The 23,792-nt window shown below is 41.2% G+C and overlaps 2 protein-coding genes across 3 annotated transcripts in view; both read right to left on the bottom strand.

The window, feature by feature from the left end:
* CADPS2 (calcium dependent secretion activator 2) overlaps nucleotides 1-23,792 on the bottom strand; it is a 557,199-nt gene that overhangs the window by 373,286 nt on the left and 160,121 nt on the right. For both annotated transcript variants that reach the window (XM_024219628.1, XM_024219629.1), the window contains exon 3: nucleotides 446-778. In XM_024219628.1, coding sequence (XP_024075396.1) covers nucleotides 446-778 — 333 coding nt within the window. The remainder of the gene's footprint in view (nucleotides 1-445; nucleotides 779-23,792) is intronic.
* Nucleotides 17,285-18,343, bottom strand: LOC112120513 (RING finger protein 148-like). Its single transcript, XM_026648716.1, has one exon. It carries the CDS (start codon nucleotides 18,341-18,343, stop codon nucleotides 17,285-17,287), a length of 1,059 nt encoding a protein of 352 aa, XP_026504501.1.

The following is a 23,792-nucleotide window of genomic DNA, read 5'->3' as shown; positions in this document are numbered from 1 at the left end:
GCTCTAATGCACACAAAATTTCATTATTGGGTCAGCATAGATATATTCCCATTCACTATGCTCCTTGCCCACCTAGCCTCAAATTCCTACCCCTCTCCCGCATTTTCCATGCTGCCATGGAGTGGCCATTATTAAAAATATATAAACCATACCATGTTCTACCATCACCCAAATCACTGCAGCAGCAAGACTGTAAAATGTATCAATAGGTTTTTGAATCATTAATGATTTTTCTTTTTAATAAAGAAGCCACTCTAAAGCCACTCTGCGCAGGGTGTAGTCTCCTTGTGAGGCCTCTCTGCAGACATGGGACACCATACAGTGGAACCACATGATTCTGCTGTATTTAGGGTCTGCTGCACTGATGGAGGGTGTGGAGACAAGATTTGGCCTTTTGCGTGAAAGGCTTTGAATGCTACAGAACTGAGCAAGACCAATTACTTACTTGACAGGCATTATAAATCAACTGGTGTTCCAATTTTTTGATCCCTAGAATCTGTTGAAACATTTCATACAGCTGTTCTTTGCTCAGAATAAGTTCCGATACAGCACTTAACGCCATTCTATTGGGCTGTTTGCACAAGTCCTCTTCTCCCCTGCATATGGCATCATATTTGGCTATCCAAGAGCTTAACACTGTCTCTTTGCTTAATCCATCAATCTCTGGCAAACTTCGGACCCTTTTTTCTATGTTTTTCTTAAAAACATCTCTAAAGTCATTTGCAGAGCATCCTCCACTGTGAACCATTCTGGCAACTCGGTCACTCTTGAGAAAAACCTTTTAAAACAAAACAAAAACACACAGTTAGGTATGGGCATAAATATTGAATACCCTAGTGTACAGGAATTACAGACTAGTATTGTGCTACTATGAAATATGGCTTTATAATGTAAATTACACATGCAAAAATTGTTAAGTGTTTATCATAAAGAAATGTATTTTTTTTTTATAAGTTAATGGCTTAAATTAATAAAAGAACCAAACAACCTTATATGCAACTCTACATAGAATTACTATAGACAAATAAAATTCTTCTGAATGTGCAAAAAATTAATTTAAAATTAAGACTTCCTCTTTCCTCCATGGCCACAAGGGAAATCTAAAATGAACTGTAAATATTTATGAAAATACAGTCTCCCAACATCTTATCAATTCCTCCTGAAGATAAATATATTTTTAAGTGAGACTTTTTTTTTTTTTTTAAGTCCATTATTTTTTGAAACACCATTGGAGGAAAATGCAGCCCTCCGCAAATTTTGCAACAGTATAAACTCAATAGCAGGATTGAAGTGGAACAACAGTGTTATAAGAGTTGAGAATGAGTGGAGCAGGTGCTTCACAGAATCATAGAAATGTAGATTTGGCAGGGACTTCAAGAAATCACCAAGTGCAGCCCCCTGTGTAAACAAGACCATGCCTGATGGATGTTTGTCCAACCTGCTCTTAAAAACCTCCAATGATGGGGATCAACCACCCTTGGAAGCCTATTCCTGTACTTAACTATCCTTACAGTTAGAAAGCTTTTCCTAATATCTAACCTAAATCTCCCTTGCTACAGATTAAGCCTGTTATTTCTTGTCCTACCTTCAATGGACAAGGAAAACAACTGATCATTGTCCTGTTTACAATAGCCCTTAACATATCTGAAGACTAATCAGATCCCTCCTCAGTCTTCTTTTCTCAAGACCAAACATGAACAGTTTTTTTAACCTTTCCTCATAGGTCAAGTTTTTCTAAACCTTTTATCTCCTCTGGATTCTCTGCAATTTTTCCACATCTTTCCTAAAGTGGGGCACCCAGAATTGGAAACAGTTCTCTAGCTGAGACCTCACCAGCGCCAATAGAGCAGGACAATAACCTCCTGTGTCTTACATACAACATTCCTGTTAATATACCACAGAATGATATTAGCCTTTTTTGAAATTGCATCACACTGTCGACTCATCCTCAATTTGTACTCCACTACAACCCAGAGATCCTTTTCAGTAGTATTACCATCTAGCCAATTATTCCCCATTTTGTAGCTGTGCATCTGATTTTCCCTTCCTAAGTAAAGTACTTCGTAGTTATTATTGAATTCAGGCCAATTCTCCAATTTGTCAAGGTCATTTTGAATTCTAATCCTGTCCTCCAAAAGTGCTTCCAACACCTCTTGGCTTGGTGTCACCTACCAATTTTATAAGCATACTCTTCACTCTATTATCCAAGACACTAATGAAAATATTGAATAGTACCTGACCCAGGACAGACTCCTGCATGATCCCACTAGAGACGACCTCCCATTTGGCAATGAACCATTGATAATTATACTTAGTACAGTCTTTCAACCAGTTGTTCACCCACTTTACAGTAATTTAATCTAGACTGAATTCCCTAGGTTGCTTATGAGAACGTCATGTGGGATGTGTCTAAAATCAAGATCTATCATGTCTACTGCTTCCCCCCCATCCACTAGGTCAATAACCTGAGAAACAGGAAATTAGGTTGGTTTGGCATGATTTGTTCTTCACAGATCCATGCTGGTTATTCCTCATAAACCTGTTATCCTCTAGGTATTTACAAACTGATTGTTTAATAATTTGTTCCAGTATCTTCCCACGTAACAATAAGAAGTCCAAGGATCAGAGAAAACCATGAGGTGGGCAAGTAAAAATACTGAAGGGAATAAGATGATCAGTGCTAACACAGGATGGTTGGGAGTACCAGAAAAGAGAACAGTGGAGTTAGTGTTGCATAAACTTAGATGACATACTGCAAGATTCTCCGTTGAAAAGTACAACACATTAGAAGATCAAGGCCAATATTAGGTAACTGCAAAAACAAATATAAATAATTAATTTGTGAAGTTTTACAAGTGTTTTGTAAGTTTTTAAAATTTAAATAAACTGTATTCATACATTCCTTTAAGACACTCCTTTTGTATGGAATTAATCTGAATAGCTTCTTGTGTTCAGCTCTTTAGAAACTCTCTTCAAGACTTATTTCTACCACCATGTCTGCAAGAAATTGTCCCACTAATAACTGTAACAGACAGGAAGAGAGGCATTCCGACATAGCTGATATCTAAGAAAAAAAAAAAAGAAGTTGCATACATTTTGATTGTACCTCTCTCCTCCACCTTTTGAACATAGTTTGCCTATTTAGACTGGAAGCTCTTTAAGGGACAAATTGTCTTTCAGTGTGTTTGGACAGCACCTAGCACATTGTGGGCACTATCAGAATACAAATGAAAGATGACAACAATAAACAGGGTATGTCTACACTTCAAGCTGGGGTCGTAATTCCCAGCTCAAGTTAGTACACTAACAACAGAGTGAAACCACAGCAGCGCAAGTGGCAGGAAGGGCTAGCTGCCTCAAGTATGTACCCATCTGAGATGCCTGGAAGGTACTCCAGGCAGCAGGCCCCTCCTGCCACTCATGTTGCTCCAGCTACACTCTGGTAATTTTAGTATGCTAGCTCGATCAGAACTAGTGCAGGTATGTCTCCTTGTGCTGGGAATCACATCCCCAACTCAAAGTGTAGACATGCCCGCTGTTATTATAGATTCCACCTTCCTCCACGTGCATGAGGACAGTGCATCTAGCCAACAACTTAAAAACATTATTTCTAGGGCTATCAATTAATTGCAGTTAACTCATGCGATTAACTCAAACAAATAAACTGAGATTAAAAAAATTAATCGTGATTAATCGCACTGTTAAACAGTAGAATACCAAATGAAATTTATTAAATATTTTTGGATGTTTTTCTACATTTTCAAATATATTGATTTCTATTACAACACAGAATACAAAGTATACTCTGCTCACTTTATATTATTTTTGATTACAAATATTTGCACTGTAAAAATAACAAAAAAAACAGTATTTTTCAATTCACCTCATACAAGTACTGTAGTGCAATCTCTTTACCGTGAAGTGCAACTTACAAATGTAGATTTTTTTTTTGTTACGTAACTGCACTCAAAAACAAAACAATGTAAAACTTTAGAGCCTAAAAGTCCACTCAGTCCTACTTCTTGTTCAGCCAATTGGTAAGACAAACAAGTTTGTTTACATTTACAGGAGATACTGCTGACTGCTTCTTATTTACAGTGTCCCCTGAATGTGAGAACAGGCGTTCGCATGGCACTTTTGTAGCGGCATTGCAAGGTATTTATGTGCCAGATATGCTAAACATTCGTATGCCCCTTCATGCTTCGACCACCATTCCAGAGTACATGCTGATGATGCTCATTAAAAAAATAATGCATTAATTAAATTTGTGACTGAACTCCTTGGGGGAGAATTGTATGTCTCCCATTCTGTTTTACCCGCATTTTGCCAGATATATTTCATGTTATACTAGTCTCAGATGATGACCCAGCACATGTTCATTTTAAGAACACTTTCACAGCAGCTTTCACAAAACGCAAAGAAGGTACCAATGTGAGATTTCTAAGTATAGATACAGCACTCGTCCCAAGGTTTAAGAATCTGAATTCCAAAATCTGAGAGGGACGAGGTGTGGAGAATGCTTTCAGATGTCTTAAAAAAGCAACACTCCGATGCAGAAACTACAGAACCTAAACCACCAAAAAAAGAAAATCAACCTTCTGCTGGTGGCATCTGACTCAGATGATGAAAATGAACATGTGTCAGTCCTCTCTGGTTTGGATCATCATTGAGCAGAACCCATCATCAGCATGGATGCATGTCTTCTGGAAGGGTGGTTGAAGCATTTGAATCTTTAGCACATCTGGCATGTAATATCTTGAGTTGCTGGCTACAACAGTGCCATGCGAACGCCTGGTCTCACTTTGTAAAGGTGACATTGTAAACAAGACGTGAGCAGCATTATCTCCTGCAAATTGTAACCAAATTTGTTTGTCTGAGCGATTGGCTGAAGTAGGACTGAGTGGACTTGTAGGTTCTAAAGTTTTACATTGTTTTATTTTTGAATGCAGTTATTTTTGTACATAATTCTACATTTCTAAGTTCAACTGTCATGATAAAGAGATTGCACTACAGTACTTGTATTAGATGAATTAAAATAAACTATTTTTTATTTTTTACAGTACAAATATTTGTAATCAAAAATAAATATAAAGTGAGCACTGTACACTTTGTATTGTGTTGTAACAAATTAATATATTTGAAAATGTAGAAAACATTAAAAAATTAAATAAATGGTATTCTGTTATTGTTTAACAGTGCGATTAATCGTGATTAATTTTTTTAATCGCTCGACAGCAAAAGAAAGAGAGAAGGCCAAGCAGGATGTGTTAGGGAGGTGTTGATGCTCAGTGATTCAAGCAACCTCTATAATATATTTTAAAGATTAATGTAATGATTTAATCTTCCAAATGTCATAATGACCCTTACTGTCTTGTAACCTGTAGATTATCTGGGACCAAAAGAGCCATGATCAAAGCTTGGGTTAAAAGATTTTTTTCCTATACCTAAGGGTTACATTTTTCATTAAACATGTTCTCTGTTTAATCACTTCTTTTATAGATATCGATATATCAGATGTGTTTCCTTGTGCATTAAACTAGGAGCTGGCATGATTACAGAAGACTTACTAGTTTAATTTCCTCAACACATTGTTCAAAAGAAAAATTAGAATCTAATTTCAGAACAAAACATATGGTCAGAAATTCCCTGGTGCATTGAACTTTACTAACACAAATTGGTGCAAGTGCATTCTGTTTTCTTGTTGAAATACATAGTTTTAATTGCAAAGTAATTTATTTCTTACAGCATCATCAGTGAAAACAAAGTTGTAAAGTGATTATTTAAGAATCTAAGAAGGGCTCATGTCGCTTATGCTCCACTTTCTCTCCTTTGTATTCTGTATCACAATAGATCTTCCACCACACTAGCATGCAGGCCTTACAAAATAGATTCAGATACACATGGACTAGTGACATAACATTAATCAATCTTATCAAACGTTTCACATCATTGTTTACTTTCAATACAGCTAATTACAACTAATGAAAAAAACTGGTAGATCATCATACTCTTCACTCTATCCCCTCCTTTGTCTGTCTTGTCTACTTAGAACCTAAGCTCTTTGGGGCAGGAACTATCTCCTTCTCCTCTCTTTAGACTCAATAGAGCCCCTAGGAATAACAAGAAGGAACAGAAAGGAAAAAAAAAGCTTTGTGCAAAATATTTTACTGTAGGGTTACCATACGTCCTCTTTTTCCCGGACATGTCCGGCTTTTCGGCACTCAAACCCCCGTCCGGGGGGAATTGCCAAAAAGCCGAACATGTCCGGGAAAATGGCGGCTCTGCTCCTCCCCTGACTCTTCGGCTCTGTTTAAGAGCCGAGCGCGACGGGCTTTGGGCAGCCCCCATACCTCCGGACCCTGCGCCGCCGGAGCCCGGGAGGGGAAGTGCCCGGCTGGGGGCGCAGGATCCGGAGGCATGGGGGCTGCCCGAAGCCCAAGCGCTACCGGCTTCACCGTTTGCCAGGCAGCCTCCAGACCCTGCGCCCCCGGCTAGGCGCTTCCCCTCCCGGGCTCCAGCTGCGCTGGGCAAGCGCCGGCCCGGGACGCAGGGTCTGGGGGCTGCCCGGCAAACCGTGAAGCCGGTAGCACTCGGGCAGCCCTTTCCCCGTGGCTGGGAGTGGGAGGGAGCGGAGTTAGGGCGGGGAAGGGGCGGGGCTGGGAGGGTGGGGAAATGGGCGGGGCCAGGGCCCGTGGAGGGTCCTCTTTTTTATTTTGTAGATATGGTAACCCTATTTTACTGTGTTGTTCCATACAATTTCATAACCCCAATGTTTTGTTTTATTGTGACATTTTGAGATGACATTTTCTGAAGCATTTGAAAAATCAAATAGCACCTTTTTGCTCAAATATTAGCTTGCAAATTTGCAATATATGTCTGCTGTTTCTAGAAGCGTCATAGGCTGGTAAATGAATCAGGAACTTCCAAATTCTATTCTCATTTCTGTCACTGAGTGGCCTTAATTATGCACACTAATTCACTGTAGTACTTTGCAAATGTTATTAGTAATGCCTCACGTTTGTTATGCTGTGTGTTGTATGAAATTGAGGAGCAGTTAAGCTCCTTTTCGAGTAAGATAGACAAGTAAGAGCCACGACCCAAACCACATGCAAAGTGGGTCAGACACTGAGCTATTTGGGTGTAGGGGGTTTGCTGAGTATTGTTTGATGGAACTGTGTGAGAGACAGAGAAGTAGCAGAAACACCACAGAAGCAGACAGAAAGCCAACAACAACCAGCAAAACATTTGTAACATGACACAGAGAAAGATAAGAGAGAGAGCACGCACTCCTTGGGTAGAGTGTGGTTTGGAAAAAGAGGCTTGGAATATTGAGCAAGGAATCCATCTCGTGTTTGATTCCTACTGTGTTCAGGGAAACAGGACTCGGTACGTTCTTATAAATAAACACGATTATCTCAAAGAAATACATGACTATTATCAATTTCTCCTCCTAATTAAAATAGCCCAACAGACTCCAAATCCTGGATAACTGTTTGGGTCAAAAGTAGTAGCAGTATCACTGCCCACATTTTGCAGCTAGGAAATTGATGATCAGAGAAGTTAAGTGACTTGTCTAAAATCACACAGCAAGTCAGTCTTGGAACCAGCATTAGAACCCAGATTTCCTGACTCCAAGTCTCAAATTTAATTACCTAGCCAAGTGGGCTAATTCGGAGGGAATCTGTCTTTACAACTCATGAATCCTGTTCGATATTATGAAGTTATTATGAAAACAGATGCATCATGAAGCCCTTTTGTCAGTGTGTATCCACCATGAGCAGGAAGGGTTGCATCACGTCTCTGCCAAACCAGGGACAAGGCAGGGGGCAGAAATTGAATACTTAGAACTCAATAACCATCTTTTCAAGGTAAAGTACCTCGAGACAGTGGGGCTGCTTGAGTTTGGAGAAGATACTTCCTCTTGCTGCCTGAAGGGAGGGTGAGAATGGAGAGCAGTGGAAAGTTATCACAACAGGACAAGGACAGGCGAGCAAAGCAAAAGGTTATAAAAGGACTCACAGAGGAACACAATGGAAGTTTGATCAGGAGTGAGGAAGTGGACGGACTGGCTAAGGTTAGACCTAGGGAGAGAGGCTCCATGTGTCGGAAGGGAAGTAATGTAGCTGCAGGGGAAGGATCCTCCATCTCAAAGACCACCCAGACCCCAGCCCAAAGAACACTCTGCAATGCTGAGGAAATGTGCATAGGGGTAATTACTTTTGTATAGATCTGTGTACATCTTCCTTGATTAAGTGAAGAGCAATAATATGTTAGAATTCTGTGCAGTGTCTGTGTTATACAGTTCTCCTACCACATGGCTCCTTGAAGAGGTAAACCAAAAAGTTTGGGTGGAGTTCTGGGAGAAGATATATTTAAACTACAAGGGAATTCTGAGGGGCCAGCACTGAGCCCAGGGGCTAGTCAGCTTGGCCACAAGGTTATAGCTCTGAGAAGGGAGAGCTAGACAGAAAATGTGACTTGGGTCCACAAAACATGGACAGTCCCGGGCTGAGTTCAGACTCCAGAGGCCTAAAACACATGGAATCTAGTGGCTCGGTCCCCTCCCAGCAGTCTGGTGAACCACTGGCAGCAGGGAGCCTGACAAGATCTATGACACCAAGTCACTTGGAGACAATGAGAAGGTAAGTGACTTGCCTAAGGTCACTGACATACTGGACTAAGCAAAGACCTGGAAGTCAGGAGATCTGAATTCTAATCCTGGTTTTGAGACTTACATTCTGTTGTACTTTGTGCAAGATACACGGGGTGTGATTTTCAAAAGATGGTATGTACCTACACCTCCCACTGACTTCAGCAGAATTTGCGGGTACTCAGCAGGTTTGTAAATCAGGCCATTAGCCTCTTGCTTCCAGTTGCTCTATCTGCAAAAGGAGATACTACTACTCCTTAGCTACCTCAGAAGTATACTGTAAAGATTAATGCTTGCATAAATGTTTGTATAGTACTTTGAGTTTATGAAGCACCTTGGAAATTTTATTATCAGATGCCCCGTAAAGTCTGGAGGAGAAAAGAGCAATTGCAGAGGAAAAAGCAAACATCTCTCCCTTTAATCTAGCTTTGATGTCTTCCACAGAGCCCAGGGCTCTCCCAATCAGCAGATCAAAGGTAAACCTTTGGCTAGACTAGGGTTCTCAAGCATGCAGCCGACGGAGCTATTTCCTGCAGCCCACCATAGGCGCCGCCTCCCCCCCCCCCCCCCCTCCCCCCCCCCCCCCCCCCCACCCAGCGCACTGCGTCCCCGTTCCTCCACCTACCTCCCAGTGCTTCCCGCTGCCAAACAGCTGTTTGGTGTTGCTTAGGACTTTCCAGGAGGGCGGGGGGAGGAGCAAGGACGCGGTGCACTCAGGGGAGGAGGTGAAGAAGAGGCGGGGCCAGGGCGGGGATGGGGAGCATGAGTTGTATGCTATTCTGGCTTATGCATCAACAGAACTTTTGACTATGAGTCTAGTCAAACCCTCATTGAAGTCAATGACATTCTTTCCATTGATTTCAATGGGAGTTAGACAAGACTAAATTCCAGTTGCAGAATATAGTACTGTTGAAGAAGCATAAGTGAGAAAGAACACTGCTGGACTGAAATTAGAAGGTACATTTGCAGACCTGCATCCACTCACTGCAGGAGCACCTCCTTGTGGATGCTCCACCCTCTTAGGCCTCTTGTAAGAATCCCTAATGCAGGACAGAACCACAGGGTTTACTCTCCTCCTTGTCTCTAGCCAACTCCCTTTCCCTCTAGGGAGTGGTTGCAGACCTCCACCCTACAGCCTCCTTCCTGCTGTCACTTCCTGGCTTTATCATCCTAGCCCAGGTCTTCCCCCCACTGGGCTTCATCTTCCATTAGTTCTTATCAATCCCTGGCTTCCCTCCAGGTACAACATATAAGGTTAATTGGCCCTTTCTGGCCCACATTTACCCACTCAGGGCCTGTGTGGGATGGACACCCCATCACAGGCTGACAGAATTTTTTTTTAACTCATACAATTAACAAATTAACGCTGCCAGCTAAGTGGCCAAAAATGAAATGACGGTCAAAATTAGCACTGACTTTTCACATTACAGTTTTTAAAAAGTTAATACATTGACTTTTAATAGCATACTATATTACTCTTCATTTTTTATTATACTTTTGTATCATTGTATGAAAAGGTTTCAGGGCCAATGTACTAGTCCTCATGTGGCCCTCGTGATTTAAGTTTGAGATCTCTGGTCTAGACAAAGATGACAATCCTCCACTGTTCACAACATATGGGGCATATGATTTGAGGCCATGATTTCAGGTTAAATAAAGGAGCTGGTCTACAATTGATGTAGCACTTTCCTTGGCTTCTGCAACAGACTATATTTTTTTCTATCTGTAAACTTCCAGAACTGTTTGTAAATCCTGGATTCTCTAGCAGACTGTTGGAATGCTCTGCTGTGACCTTCACTTATTGGAGCTACTTGAGATTGGAGCAATAGTGCAATTCATGGTGACTGCACCATCATTCAGCAAGATTTTGTCACGTTCATGTTGTGTGAAACAGCAAGCAGTTGTGATAAAAAAAAACAAAAAAAAACCCCCACTGTTTTTAAATCATATGATACAACGTAAGTTTTCAGCAACAGAGTGCATTTTATACTCCTGAGGGCATTCTGTGCCAAAAGAAAAATCCTGCACACAATATTTTAAAATTCTGCAAATTTTATTTGTCAAATAAATGTGGAGGCTCCAGTATGGCATTGGGGAGCACAAGCCACTGGCTGCACAGAGGTGGGAGATCACTGTGCAGCTCCCCCCTGGGACACGGACTCAGCGGTGAGGCTGCACTCAACCCTGACACAGTGCAAGGACCAGACCTGCCCCTGAAACACCCCTGGGCCCTGCCCCTCCATGCCAGGTGCACTAGGTGTGGGCAGGCAGGCTCAGCAAGGCAGGATCCAAGTGTGGAGGGGGTTAGTGTGGGGGGATCCATGTGTGGGTTGAGAGGGTTCTGTGTGTGGCAAACTGGGTGCGGGCAGCTCAGGGGGGGTCCGGGTGCGGGGGGATCTAGATGCACAAGGGCTTCTGGGTGCAATGGTATGGGACTCTGCAGGGTGGTCCAGGTGAAGGTGATGGGGGTTCAGCAGGAGAGGGTCTGGATGTGGGAGGGATATAGCTCAGCAGGAGGTCTGGGTGTGAGGGGCTTAGTGTGGTGGGGATCCAGGTGCAGCTGGTTGCAGCTCGGTGGGGTGGGGATCCGAGTGCAGGTGGCTCGTGCGGATGGTCCGGGTGCAGGAGGAGTGGGGCTCATATGGGGGGGTTCTCAGTGTAGGGGTTGAGGCTCAGCGGGAGGGTCTGGGTATGAGGGGGTCTGGATGCACGGCGGTTGGGCGGATGGGGGAGCAGGTCTCTGTACAGGGATCCCTCCCCCTGCAGCTGAGGAGCAATGGGTGCAGGAAATGGCACGGGGAGTTTGCAGAGCTTCCTGCAGCCAAAGGAGAAATCTGGGGGTGAGTCTAACCCAGCCCCAGATGCGGTGTAAGCGAAGAGGAAGTCCCGTCCTCCCCAGCCCAGCTGGAGACTAGCAGCTGAGCACGCCACAGGGTAGGAGCCACCAGCTGGGTCTTCTCCAGTTCCACCCCCTGATCCACATTGATTTACCTCTCTGCCGGCTGCCCTGGGCACCAGAAACATATTGTTGAGAGGGTCGCATGACCTCTCCTGTGGCTTCCATTTGCTTCCCTTTCAGAAAGTCATTTTTCTGTGGGGAAGCAAAGAAATCTGTGGGGGACATAAATTCTGTGCATGTGCAGTGGCACAGAATTCCCCCAGGAGTAAAATTTTTAGTAGTATTACAACACAAATATTTCAAGGTATTTAATTCAACAAATACATGACACATTATTAGAGTGGATTACAAAGATGTTACATAGATACGAAATTTCAGGGTACAATTTGCACACCATAGAGAGCTCATACATATCTACTGGGAATGATCTGATCTGACTTCTTTAATGCTTCTATCCAGCCTCAGGATAGACTCTTAATGAATGGTAATTTCCTTATAGAAGTCATTGAAAATAAATAAATCACAACATCCTTAATATAACAGCTTATCACATACTTTAGAGAAAACTATCTTAAGATAAAAATAAATAAAAATCCAGGAACATTCATGCATAAAGGCTATATTTACAAAATATTATGTTTGTGACAGAAAACCACAAAGGAAGTGAATTTCACTGTTAAGAGTGAAATATACCATATGTGCTACAAATATGACACAATACAATGCATTAAAAAGTCATTAAGACATTCTTGTTCCTTGTACTGAAGGGATATGATTCATTTCACTTTAAATGCAAAATTCCATGCTTTCTATTGTGTTTGTTGCGGTTTTTCTCCTGAAACTTAAAGCTCCTGTTAAGTTTTTGTGCCTGAATTGCCTTGCTTAAAAAAAGTTTAATGAAAGTTTATAGTAAACCCCACTGTCTGAAGGATGATGTGCTGCAGGGAAGTCAGACAGCACTGGCATTGCAGCTGGAATGGTTCCATTACTCCGTCTACCACCATTCCACAGTACACAAGCCACTCTTCAGGGAGCCTCTCTGGCTGAATTTCTGCACTCCCATGGTCTGGGGTCATACTTTACAGAATGCCTCATCTCTACAAGGTACACACTTTAGCTCTCATTGCATACACTTTCTTGCCAGCACCCATTTCCATAGCCATTGTTATAAGCACCCCAATAAAGTCTATCCCCCCAGTCCTTCACTTCCATTCCTCCAGAGTAGGGCATACACAAAACCCAATCCTCTCCCTGAGTCAGGTTGTTCATTTTGATAATTAGTGCATTGGTTTAAAGTATGTGTTTAGTAGTAAGTTTACAGAAGATTTTTCCCCCCTATTGTTCTTGTATTTGAAACTAAGCTTAGTCCTAACTAGCTAAACTACATAACCTAGCCTCAGCAAGGTAGCTACCGGGGCTTGGAGATAAACACATTCATGGATTAAACTAAGTGGAAAATGGAAACCTCAGTGGGAGTGCTTTACCAGTATGCTATACCAGTATACCAGCTAGTGCTCCTAATATGGATGCAGCTACACCAGCAAAGCTGTACCAATACAGTAAAGCCACCCTCCACGAGCAATGGGTGAGGACAAAGGATCAGTTTATTTCTATGGAACACTGCACTAGGTGGGTCAGCCAGCAGCCTTTTGAGATACCTTCTGCCTGTTCAGGTTGGGTCATAGATCTTTCTTGTGAAAGATTTCCTGTTCTATACCAAAAAAAAAAAAAAAAATCACTTTCCCAGAACAATCCCAGTCTACCATATTTATCCACTCAGCATATAAGCTGTCAGACTGAGGTACCCAACACTGATGCTATCATCAGTCAGACCGAAGTCAGTGGGACAGTGTAGACCTAAACATGGACCTCATCCACAGACGTCAAAACCCCACATGACCGCTGGTGTCAAAGCACCTGATGCTGGCGAGGTCAGATTGGCTGGCATATAGGATGCAATCAGGACAGACTGATGGCAAGAGGCCAACTTCCTTTCCTGAGGAGCTCTCCTGACTTTGCTACAATCCATAAATCACCTAAATATATAAGCATTGAAATAGATCACCAATCTCAACCCTGGAAACGGCTCCTGGGTCAACACACAAACTTAGACAATAACCTTCTATTGATACAATACTCCTTTTCATATCATCTTCACTAAATGACATGCGTTCAAGCATGGGCTTAACCTAACTATCATAAAAATGGCCACAAGTGCATCCTCTGTTACAGCTGCAGTAATTATTACCATTTTTTATTTTATCTATTGAAATAATTTACTTTAAAAGGTTTCCTTTAGCCTAATCATTGTGAATAAACTGGATTAATCTTACTGCTATGATAGGCTTGGAACACTTCACTGTAGTTTTATACCACCGGATCAATTATTCTTATCAATTATCCTTCAAAGAAAATCTAATAATTCACTTTTTGAATAAAAAAAAATAATGGAATAATGAGTAAACAGCTTATAAGAATGGAGCTGTGTAACACATTTATCTTTTAAGTAACATTTCTGTGGACTAAGAAAAGCTAGCATTGAAAAATGTAAAATACATACCTAAACAAGTGGGGGGAGGGGTTGGGGGGAGAGTGGGGAGTTGTGGGTTTTTTTTTTTTACTGGACCTAGGACTTGCCACTCAAAACTGAAAACATTGTAGTATTCACTAAACATAATACTGAATGTAATGAAGTCCACATGGCTGTGCATGCACATTAAGAGATTTTGATGACAAAAATCTACTTTTTTCTACTTAAAAGATTAGAAAGCCAATTTACTAAACAATTTAATTTACATTATCTCAATTTCAGCAACTGTAATTTCAATCATATTTAACCAGTTTGTAAGATACAAAAACCCATTAGACCACAATATCATGTAAATTTATAATTTAAGTTTTCTTTTCACTTTAAAAAAAACTCACTACTTCAATTTTGTATTATTGTGGCCTCCCTCCCGCAAGCTTCTGTACATCTAGCCCCTATTAATGATAAATATCTATAATGATAACTACTTACCTATTGTATCTACAAAATACCAATATTTACTAGTTTCCTCAGATCAGGGTATTACTAAAGTATTACAGCTGATAAATTGTAATACTGCTACATTTATGACTTAAAACATCTTCTTTGGTCTCCCTTACCCAAATGTCAATTCACTTAGTGAGCCAAATCACCTAATAAGCCAAATTCAGCTCTGGCCAATTGGTGTTGCACCCACTTATGCAAACATTTGAAATTGGTCCCATGTGTTTTACAAACTCCTCCTTATTCACAGGTTAAAAAAACCCCTGCAATAAAGTTTGAGAAAGTGAACTTGCAAACCACACTGGAACCATTCTCTCATTACTATAGGACTGTGCAAAACAAACCCAAATGTTTATTGTTTGTGTTACCTTAAATATCTTTGATATTATTTTAAGCATCTTGTTCAATTATGTAAGATTAGATTGTCTGCCATCCAGCTGAAGTTATTTTTCCCCTTACTTTATGTTTTTTCCCTTATTTATGGTTTTTGTTGGTTTGTTTGTTTGAAAAGGTCCCATTTTCTATTTCCAGCAGCTGCCTTCACTTTCTGGTTGAATAATTGTGGCACGGAAGACAGACTAAAAAGAGTGGGATTGTTTATCATGGAAAGGAGACAAATAAGAGGGAATATGTTAAAAGAAAAGAATGAATAGTGTAGAGAAGTTACATTGGGAACATCTGTTCTCCCTATCTCATAACACAGCAACAAGACAATATTTAATGAAACTAAAAGGTGGCAAATTCAAAGCCAATAAACAGAACAGCTTTTTAAAAAAATGTGCAATTAGACTTTGGAAGTTATTCCCAAACAAACCATTGAGACCAAGAATTTAGCAAGATTGAAAAAGGAATAGTACATGTCTATGGATAAAGAAGATCCAGTTATAATTAGTAACACAACATTTTAGAAAGGATATCAACCTCATGCTTCTTGGTTTAAACTAATCTCAATTTAGATATTAGGATGAAATGTAATGTGTGTGTGAGCGGGGAGCGTGGGGGGCAGATTATCCCACATTTGCCTGCTGCAGCATCCTTACACTTTCCTCCATTGTCAGAGACTGCATACTGGATTAGATGGACCTCTGGTCTCCTCCAGTATGGTGATTTTTATTTTCCTATGCAGTTGCTTGTCCCTTTTCTCCACCACATGTGTCTAGGTGAAAAAAGCAGGTGAGGAACCAGTAAGTGTATTATGCTAGTGCTGTAGCCATAGGAAAAAGATGTGGAAGAAGCTGGGGAATTAAAGGCTCCTTCCTCTAATCCTCCTGTACTCTTTAAGAAATGACAAGATGGCAGCATAATTCTCATTATTTATTCTTTGTACTGTAATGCCGACAGACTCGTCATCAGCATCAAACCTGGGACCTCTGAAGCTTGGTGTACAAGCCTCTACTGCACAAGCTAAAAGCCACATGACTCTTAGCCAAGGCGGTAGCAGACTCATCAATCTCTAGCTGGGTTAGGTGCCACTAGAGCAGGACAGAGCACCACACCAACCAGGTAGCACATAGAAATCACCATCACATCAGGGCTCCATGGGTCTACTGTGCTAGCAGGCTCTGTACAAACGTAAGAAATGACAGTCCATGCCCCCCAAAAGCTTAAAGTCTATTCTAAGAGACAAGAAAATATGTAACTGATAGGGACACAAACACGTGGGCATGGGAGGGAGGACAAGGAAACAACATATTGTATTAGTACACTGGTAGATCAGCTGTGTGGTCAATTTACATATGTAGTAAGTAAATCAGTATCAACAATCAGTTTCTCTCTGTCTCCTGAGTCTTTGAAGGATAAGAGTTGTGGGGGGGAGCGGGGAAGAGAAAAAGGGAAGAAGTGTTCCTTAAACCTAGGAAGACTCCCAGCAGAAACTATAACTCTGCCCAATGCTGCCTCAATGCTTCTCTGGTCTCCCATGTCATCTGAGCAGGGCCGCCCAGAGGATTCAGGGGGCCTGGGGCAAAGCAATTTCGTGGGACCCTTCCATAAAAAAAAGTTGCAATACTATAGAATACTATATTCTCGTGGGGGCCCTGCGGCAAATTGCCCCACTTGCCCCCGCCTCAGGGCGGCCCTGCATCTGAGCAGTGCCCTCCAAACCCCTGCCTCAACAAACAAACAAAAAAGACTGAGAATAGGAAATACAATTTAAATCAAAAGTAGCAGACATAAAAAAAAAACCTAACTGATTTTAAAATCATGTGTTTTACTTAGCTAGGAAGGTGTAATTTAACCAAAAGGATGTGATTGCATTTTAATATATGGATAAGTTGTATATCTTTGCCACACCCGGCTACTGCACAAAAACACACAGATGTGTTCTATTCCATACAGTAAAGTGAAGGCTGAAATTTTTCATATATAATAAGTTACAGAGCCAATTTAATTCTTTTTCAGGGCAAAGTTTTCCAAACTATTTTTATACAGAAAGTGTAAACTGTGACATTTAAGTTACCAAAAAGTGTTACATAAAAAATACTCATTATCATAGAAATACTTGCCAAGTTCATTCACGTTCATCCGTTCCACATTTCAGAGCATTATTGAAATTAGCAAAAAGTTCAAAATTTATGCTGACAGAATTTCGGAATTTATTTCAAGAATGTAAGTTTAATTTTGACCTTTACAAACTAGGTGATCAAGGTGAAGCAACATGAAGGACCAGAGAAATGGTTTGATTATCCATCTGTGAAGAAGAAAGTTATTCATCCACAGATGGTCTCTCTGCACCTTGTACTAACACATATTCATTATGATTATATTCTTCACTAAGGAAAGTGGTGTTAGGAGCTTCATTTGGCACTACAGCTTGTGAAGACTCTGCTTCATTTTTGACAGGCAGCTCAGTTTCCCTAGCTTTGAGGATGTCACATTTGCACACTGGGCATGTTCTGTGTTTCAGCAGCCAAGGGTCAATGCACTTCCTATGGAAAATATGGCTGCATCTTAAAAGACGCACTACGTCTTTGGGCATGTATACTTCCAGACACACTACACAGTTCTCTCCATCTGTATCAGCTTCCTTGTCACCCTCTTTTAATATGCGAAGCTCAAGTTGACCAATAGCTTTCTTGACATCTGTTAATTGTCGGCATCTCCTGATCTGAGTTCTTGCTATCCTTAGCCTTCCAGCACAGTAAAAGGTAAAATAGGCCACCGTGACCAGTGTGCAGACGAGAAGGGACCCCCAATAATGATTCATCCAGAAACCATAGTGTTTTCCTACTTCTATTGCTATTATTACTTGGATGCCATTCTGTATCAAGTGTAAAATGTCCACGCCTTTCAGATTGCCAATCATAATTGCAACAATATCTTCTGAACCCAGGTAAATCATAGGAAATACTCCATTGCCTGTGCCTGCATGGTTATAGATAATCACGCCAACTGCTCCCCTCTCTGCTGCCACAGTTATTTTCTTTGTGAAGGTACAGTGTCCCCTCATAATGAGGGCTATCCAGGTCTCAGAGTTTACAGGCCTGCTGAAGTTTGTTAAGGGGTTGCAGGCAATTTGGTTCAGTCCTTCTGGTGGTACCACCACTCCAGACACCTTCTTCAATGGGGAGTTTTTTCCAAATACTCCATTGTCAGCCCGCTCCCATACCGTCTGGTTCCCTATTTGAAACGATATGTTCAGATGAGCAACCCAAAAGGCATTGGCTCGGGAGACATGCAGACTCAGCACCAGAAAGAAACCAAGACACAGCAACCAGGACAATTTGTCCCCTCTTCTCCAAGCACTAGTCCCAAGCAACTTCATTCCTTTCTCAGCCAAACAATTACATAACTAGTAAAACAAAACAAAATGATCATACTTAAGAACAGTTAACTAAAGAGAATAAAACATTAAACGCCTGTAAAAACAGAATAAGTTCCACTGGTCTCCTGCATTCTGATAGCCTGCCAGTGTGTTTCTTACAAACAGAAGAAAAATATAGCTTTAAAAAAAAGTTAAAAGGCTGATTTCAAAATAGTCATAAACAGCTCATTGTTGGGTAATGGGATTGTGACATCACATGCTCATGAGCCAATGTATTAACAAGGACTAACTTATTTGCATACCCGTAATTGTACTTGCTAAAAACACTAAAGTACTGACTTCGTTTTCTCTATATTACTCTATGAAAAACGTACTTTCACAGCCAGCATTCTGTGGTGGAGAACTAAACCCTCTGCTTCAGCACACAAACCAATGTAAGCAGACTTTTGATATCCCCAAAACAACCATACTAAGTGTGAAACAATCTTATTTTTGCTAGTTGGAATTGGAATTTTTGCCATCTAGATTCATTACATTACAATACAGGGTTATACTTTGTAATCAATATACTATTGTATATGCATACTGTTGATGTGCTATTGCCCTTTTTTTTTAAACTGACAAAATAAAACTCTTACAACCTTGAGCACTGATGTACCAACAAGAAAGGTTTAAAGCTGTTTTTCATCTTGTACTTTTTCCTTCCAAAATCTTCAATGAGCAAGTTTCACAGTAAACTACACCCCCTGCGTGCAGCTCCAGGCCTCCAGGCCCCAGTGCTCCAGCTGGCGGGCAGCGCATGGCCCCAGCCTCCCCAGCCCTGGCGCGCAGAAGGGAGGGTGGCCACAGCCCCCCCAGCCCCGAAGCGCCAGGAAGGCTGGTGGCTGCAGCCTCCCCAGCCCCAGCTGGAGCACTGGGGGCTGGAGCTGCACGCAGAGGGTGGGGCCACGCCTGGCTGTTTGGGGGGGCATAGCCTCCCCCAGCCTATGCGACCTGCTGCCCATTGGTGTGAGCGAGAAATCTACATTTTGGCAAAGGAACACCTCACAATCCCATCCTCACAAACTTCTGTCTCCTGAACCTTAGTCAGAGATTATTTTCAAAGAAAAAGAGTACGACAAGAAAAAGGAAGAGACCTCCCTCTTAGGAATGTGTTTACGTAGTTACTTAAGAGGTCTGCTAGTTGCTCTACCAACCTCTCATGTGAGGAATGTGCTTACTTGGTAAGATGATATTTAGTGTTAGTATTCTGACAAGGCCTACTTTGGTTCTCAGCCTTACTTTGATTCATACTGTTAGCCATGCCTAGGATTACAGCAAGCTCTACAGTTGTAGGCCACTAACTAGATTCTAACAGTGAAATAGAAGTATATTTCCCTAGCTGGAGGTGGGTATCAACTTAATCCAGTAACAGGAACAAGGTGAGCTTTTCTTGAAATGAGACAGACCTATGTTTATGCAATGGGTTTATACAGCTCTTAGTTGAGATAAAAAATTGTATGTGGGCTTGTCATAACTATAAAGGGAAGGGTAACAGCTCTCCTGTGTACAGTACTAAAATCCCTCCTGGCCAGAGACTCCAAAATCCTTTTACCTGTAAAGGGTTAAGAAGCTCGGGTAACCTGGCTGACACCTGACCCAAAGGACCAATAAGGGGACAAGATACTTTCAAATCTTGGAGGGGGGAAAGGCTTTTGTGTGTGCTCTTTGTTTTAAGGGGTTGTTCGCTCTTGGGACTGAGAGGGACCAGACATCAATCCAGGTTCTCCCCATCTTTCTAAACAAGTCTCTCTTATTTCAAACTTGTAAGTAAAAAGCCAGGCAAGGCATCTTAGTTTTCCTTTGTTTTCTCAACTTGTAAATGTACCTTTTACTAGAGTGTTTATCTTTGTTTGCTGTACTTTGAACCTAAGACAGAGGGGGGTCCTCTGAGCTCTTCAAGTTTGATTACCCTGTAAAGTTATTTTCCATACTGATTTTACAGAGGTGATTTTTACCTTTTTCTTTAATTAAAAGCCTTCTTTTTAAGAACCAGATTGATTTCTCCTTGTTTTAAGATCCAAGGGGGTTTGGATCTGTATTCACCAGGAGTTGGTGAAAGGAAGGAGGGGGGAAGGGTCAATTTCTCCTTGTTTAAGATCCAAGGAGTTTGGATCTGTATTCACCAGGAAATTGGTGAGAGGTTTCTCAAGGCTTCCCAGGGAGGGAATCCATTGGGAATGGTTGCAGCGGGACCAGAGCTAAGCTGGTAGTTAAGCTTAGAAGTTTTCATGCAGGCCCCTACATTTGTACCCTAAAGTTCAAAGTGGGGATACAGCCTTGACAGGGCTAAATAAAAAAAATCTAGTACATTACTACAGGTCCTTTAAAATTCAACTAAAAACGTATCTACTTTAACTGAAATACATTTCCAATAGGGACCTCCAATGTAGACCAAGAGGAGACTAAAATTTATCTGAGCATTTCAAATGTAAATGTTCTTTTAATAACTGCAGGAGGGTGGAGAAGAACAAAAGTGTATCTGTATTATGAGAGTTCAGCTTAATATTTTGAAATCACGTAGTTTCTCCTGTGTAATAAATTGCTTAGAAGATTTTTTTTTAAATAGCAAAACTAACAATGTTTCATAATGACCCAACCCTACAAACACTATTATTCAGGTGATTTCAAAGGCCCTACTCAAGAGAGTTAAGAGCTTCTTACCCAAGTAAGGGTTTTCAGGACTGGATCCGTAATGCTACAGAAAAGATAATACCTTTTTAATTTTAGAGAGGTTAAATTAAAAAATCAGCATTTCCACAAGTTGCACACTTCATTCACAATTTTGTTAATTGTGCATAGACCCAAAATTAAGTGAAGAAAATTAAACTATGGCTGGCAGATTTCTAAACACAAAAAACTGTGTGGTTAAATAAAATCCCAAACTTTTCTGAACAAACATGAGTTTTAAATCCTCTCCTTCAAAAGTTGCATTGTAAAGGTTATGAAAGATATCCAAAGTCACAGAAATGGATCATAATTCTCTAAAGAAGCATGTTTTTAGTCCACAAATTTATCTGGCTTCTTACTAGAGCATATTTAAAATGGCTATTGTATTCTCATCAAGAATAGCAGTGCTATGAGTCTTTCAAAATTAGAGATTTTAAAGGCTTAATTCATTTCCTTCAATTCACTTTTAAGATGTCACAGTTCCACTCTGGGCATGTTTTATGCTTTGACAGCCAGAATTCAAAGCATCTCTTGTGGAATAACTGCTTGCAAGTTAAACTATGAACTCTCTCTCTGGGCTTGTGTGCTTCTAAGCATACAACACAGCTCTCTCCCTCTGAATCAACGTCCATGTTTCCCTTTTTAAAATCTGTGCAACTGAAGATGTCCCTTAGCTATGTAACTGAAAAAAGTACATACAAAAAATACTTAACCCAGGAGTGCTTTGTTCCCACTTCTCAGTTACCTGGATACCCTTGTGAATCAAGTATAACATTTGTTTTCCTTTCAGTCATCAGATTGCCAATCATGATCGCAACAGTATCTTCTGCACTCTGATGAGACATATTAAACACTCTGTTGCTTATGCCTGAATTATTGTAGGTGGCACCATTCTCCACAGTCACCTTTATTTTGTCTTTAACAGCACAAACTTCCTGCACAAGGAAGGCTAACTGGGAGCCAGAATTTACTAGCTTTCTAAAATCCATCCAGCAGCTGCACGTCTTGGCATTTTTTCCTTCTGGTGGTACCCAGCATTCTAGTCACTTTTTCCAAAGGGGAGTTCTCTGCAAACAAAGCCTGTTGTAAAATCTGACAGTCCAATTCCCCTCCAGAAATGTTATGTTCATGCAGGCAACAGAAGTTCTAGTGGCTTGAGGACCAAGCTGGCTAAACAGCAGGAAAAATCATTTAATGCCAGCCAGGATGATGCATTCTCTCTTCCCCAAATACCACTCACAAGCAGCTTCATTCCTTCCTCTACCAAGTAACTACAGAACTGACCAAATAAAAAATAGAAAATAAAAAACAAACAAAAATCAGTCTTGCATATCAGGGAGAAAAGAGCTGATAAAAATAAAGGAAAGAGGCCACAGGAAGCCAGTGGGAATAGTGTCTCTACATTTAGATATTTTGTGAGGTTCCAGTTCTTAAAGAGAAAAAGAAACAAGAAAAATTGAGATCAGCATAATTTTTTTTTAAATCTGAAAAGTTTAATATTTGGAGGTAGGATTGTGACATCTCAGGCTACAATGCCAAACAGTGGGCTAATTCATTGCATATTCCAATCCTATTGGCTAACAGTATAGAAATATTTTATGGCTTTTAACACAATAAATGAAGTCTGATTTCATAGCTACACAGTCCACAAATAATTACCATTTAGCCATGAAAAGAAAGGCTACTTAAAAGTAACTAAAGATCTGAGTAACTTGGCAGTACACGTCCATGCTTTTCTATCTAACAATTGCCTCTTGCTATCAGAGTTGTATTATCTATGCAGGTACTTACAAAGGTTCAAATTTGGGGTGAAAGATTTGGCTATATAAAGCAAATCTAGAGAGCTAGAAGCACTGCAGTGTTGCCAGATCCAAAAGACGTGAATACTAAAAGCACCTAGCCCAATTTGGAGCGCCTAGCAGTAGTTATTTTCTGTCCTATTTTAATGAGGTTACTCACCCTGTGCAGTAACTGAGATTCTTCAAGATGGTTTTTCCTGTGGGTGCTCCACTTTAGCTGTCTTGGCGCCCAGCGCTTATAATCGGAGATTTGTAGTAGCAGTGTGCTCCAAGCGGCTACCTAGCATGCACAGCCAACCGGCTCCCAGTTCCTTCTCTATCCAAGAGGATCAGCATGGAACTCCAAAGTAGAGGGGATGGGGGGCAGTGGAGCACCCACAGGGACAACCATCTCGAAGAACCTCAGTTACTGCACAGGGTGAGTAACCTCTTCTTCTTCGAGTGTCCCTGTGGGTGCTCCACTTTAGGTGACTATGGAGCAGTACCCCGCAATGGAGGGGGGGCTTTGGAGTTGGTTTATTGACGGTGGTTAGCACTGAGAGTCCAAACTGTGCGTCTGCAGCTGACTGCTGCTCGAGAGAGCAGTGCTTAGTAAAAGTGGGGGCAGAGGCCCAGGTAGATGCTTTGCTAATGTCCGCGATGGAGATGTCATTGAGAAATGCTACTGATGTTGGTAACGCTCTAGTGGAGTGTGTGCGAACTCCTGGTGGAGGAAGGAGGTTGTTCTGCTGGTAACAAATGGATACAGCCCAAGATCCATTTACATCATCTCTAAACAGAGACTGTCTGACCCTTCGATCATTCTATTATGGAGAGAAAGAGACGAGACGATTTTCTAAAAGTTTTTGTTCTTTCTAGGTAAAAGGCTAGTGCTCTGCTGATGTCGAGTGGGTGAAGAGAAGCCTCCCTCTTGCTGGCATGTGGTTTTGGGAAAAACACAG

This window comes from Terrapene carolina, unplaced genomic scaffold (assembly GCF_002925995.2).
Source record: "Terrapene carolina triunguis isolate 2854851 unplaced genomic scaffold, T_m_triunguis-2.0 Scaffold68, whole genome shotgun sequence".
Classification (NCBI taxonomy): Eukaryota; Metazoa; Chordata; order Testudines; family Emydidae; genus Terrapene; species Terrapene triunguis.
Note: the sequence above shows the minus strand (reverse complement) of the source record. Positions and strands in the feature narration are given on the sequence as shown.

Bases quoted from the DNA above. Each gene is read 5' to 3' on its own strand.
- LOC112120513 (XM_026648716.1), bottom strand. From the start codon at position 18,343: ATGAAGTTGCTTGGGACTAGTGCTTGGAGAAGAGGGGACAAATTGTCC.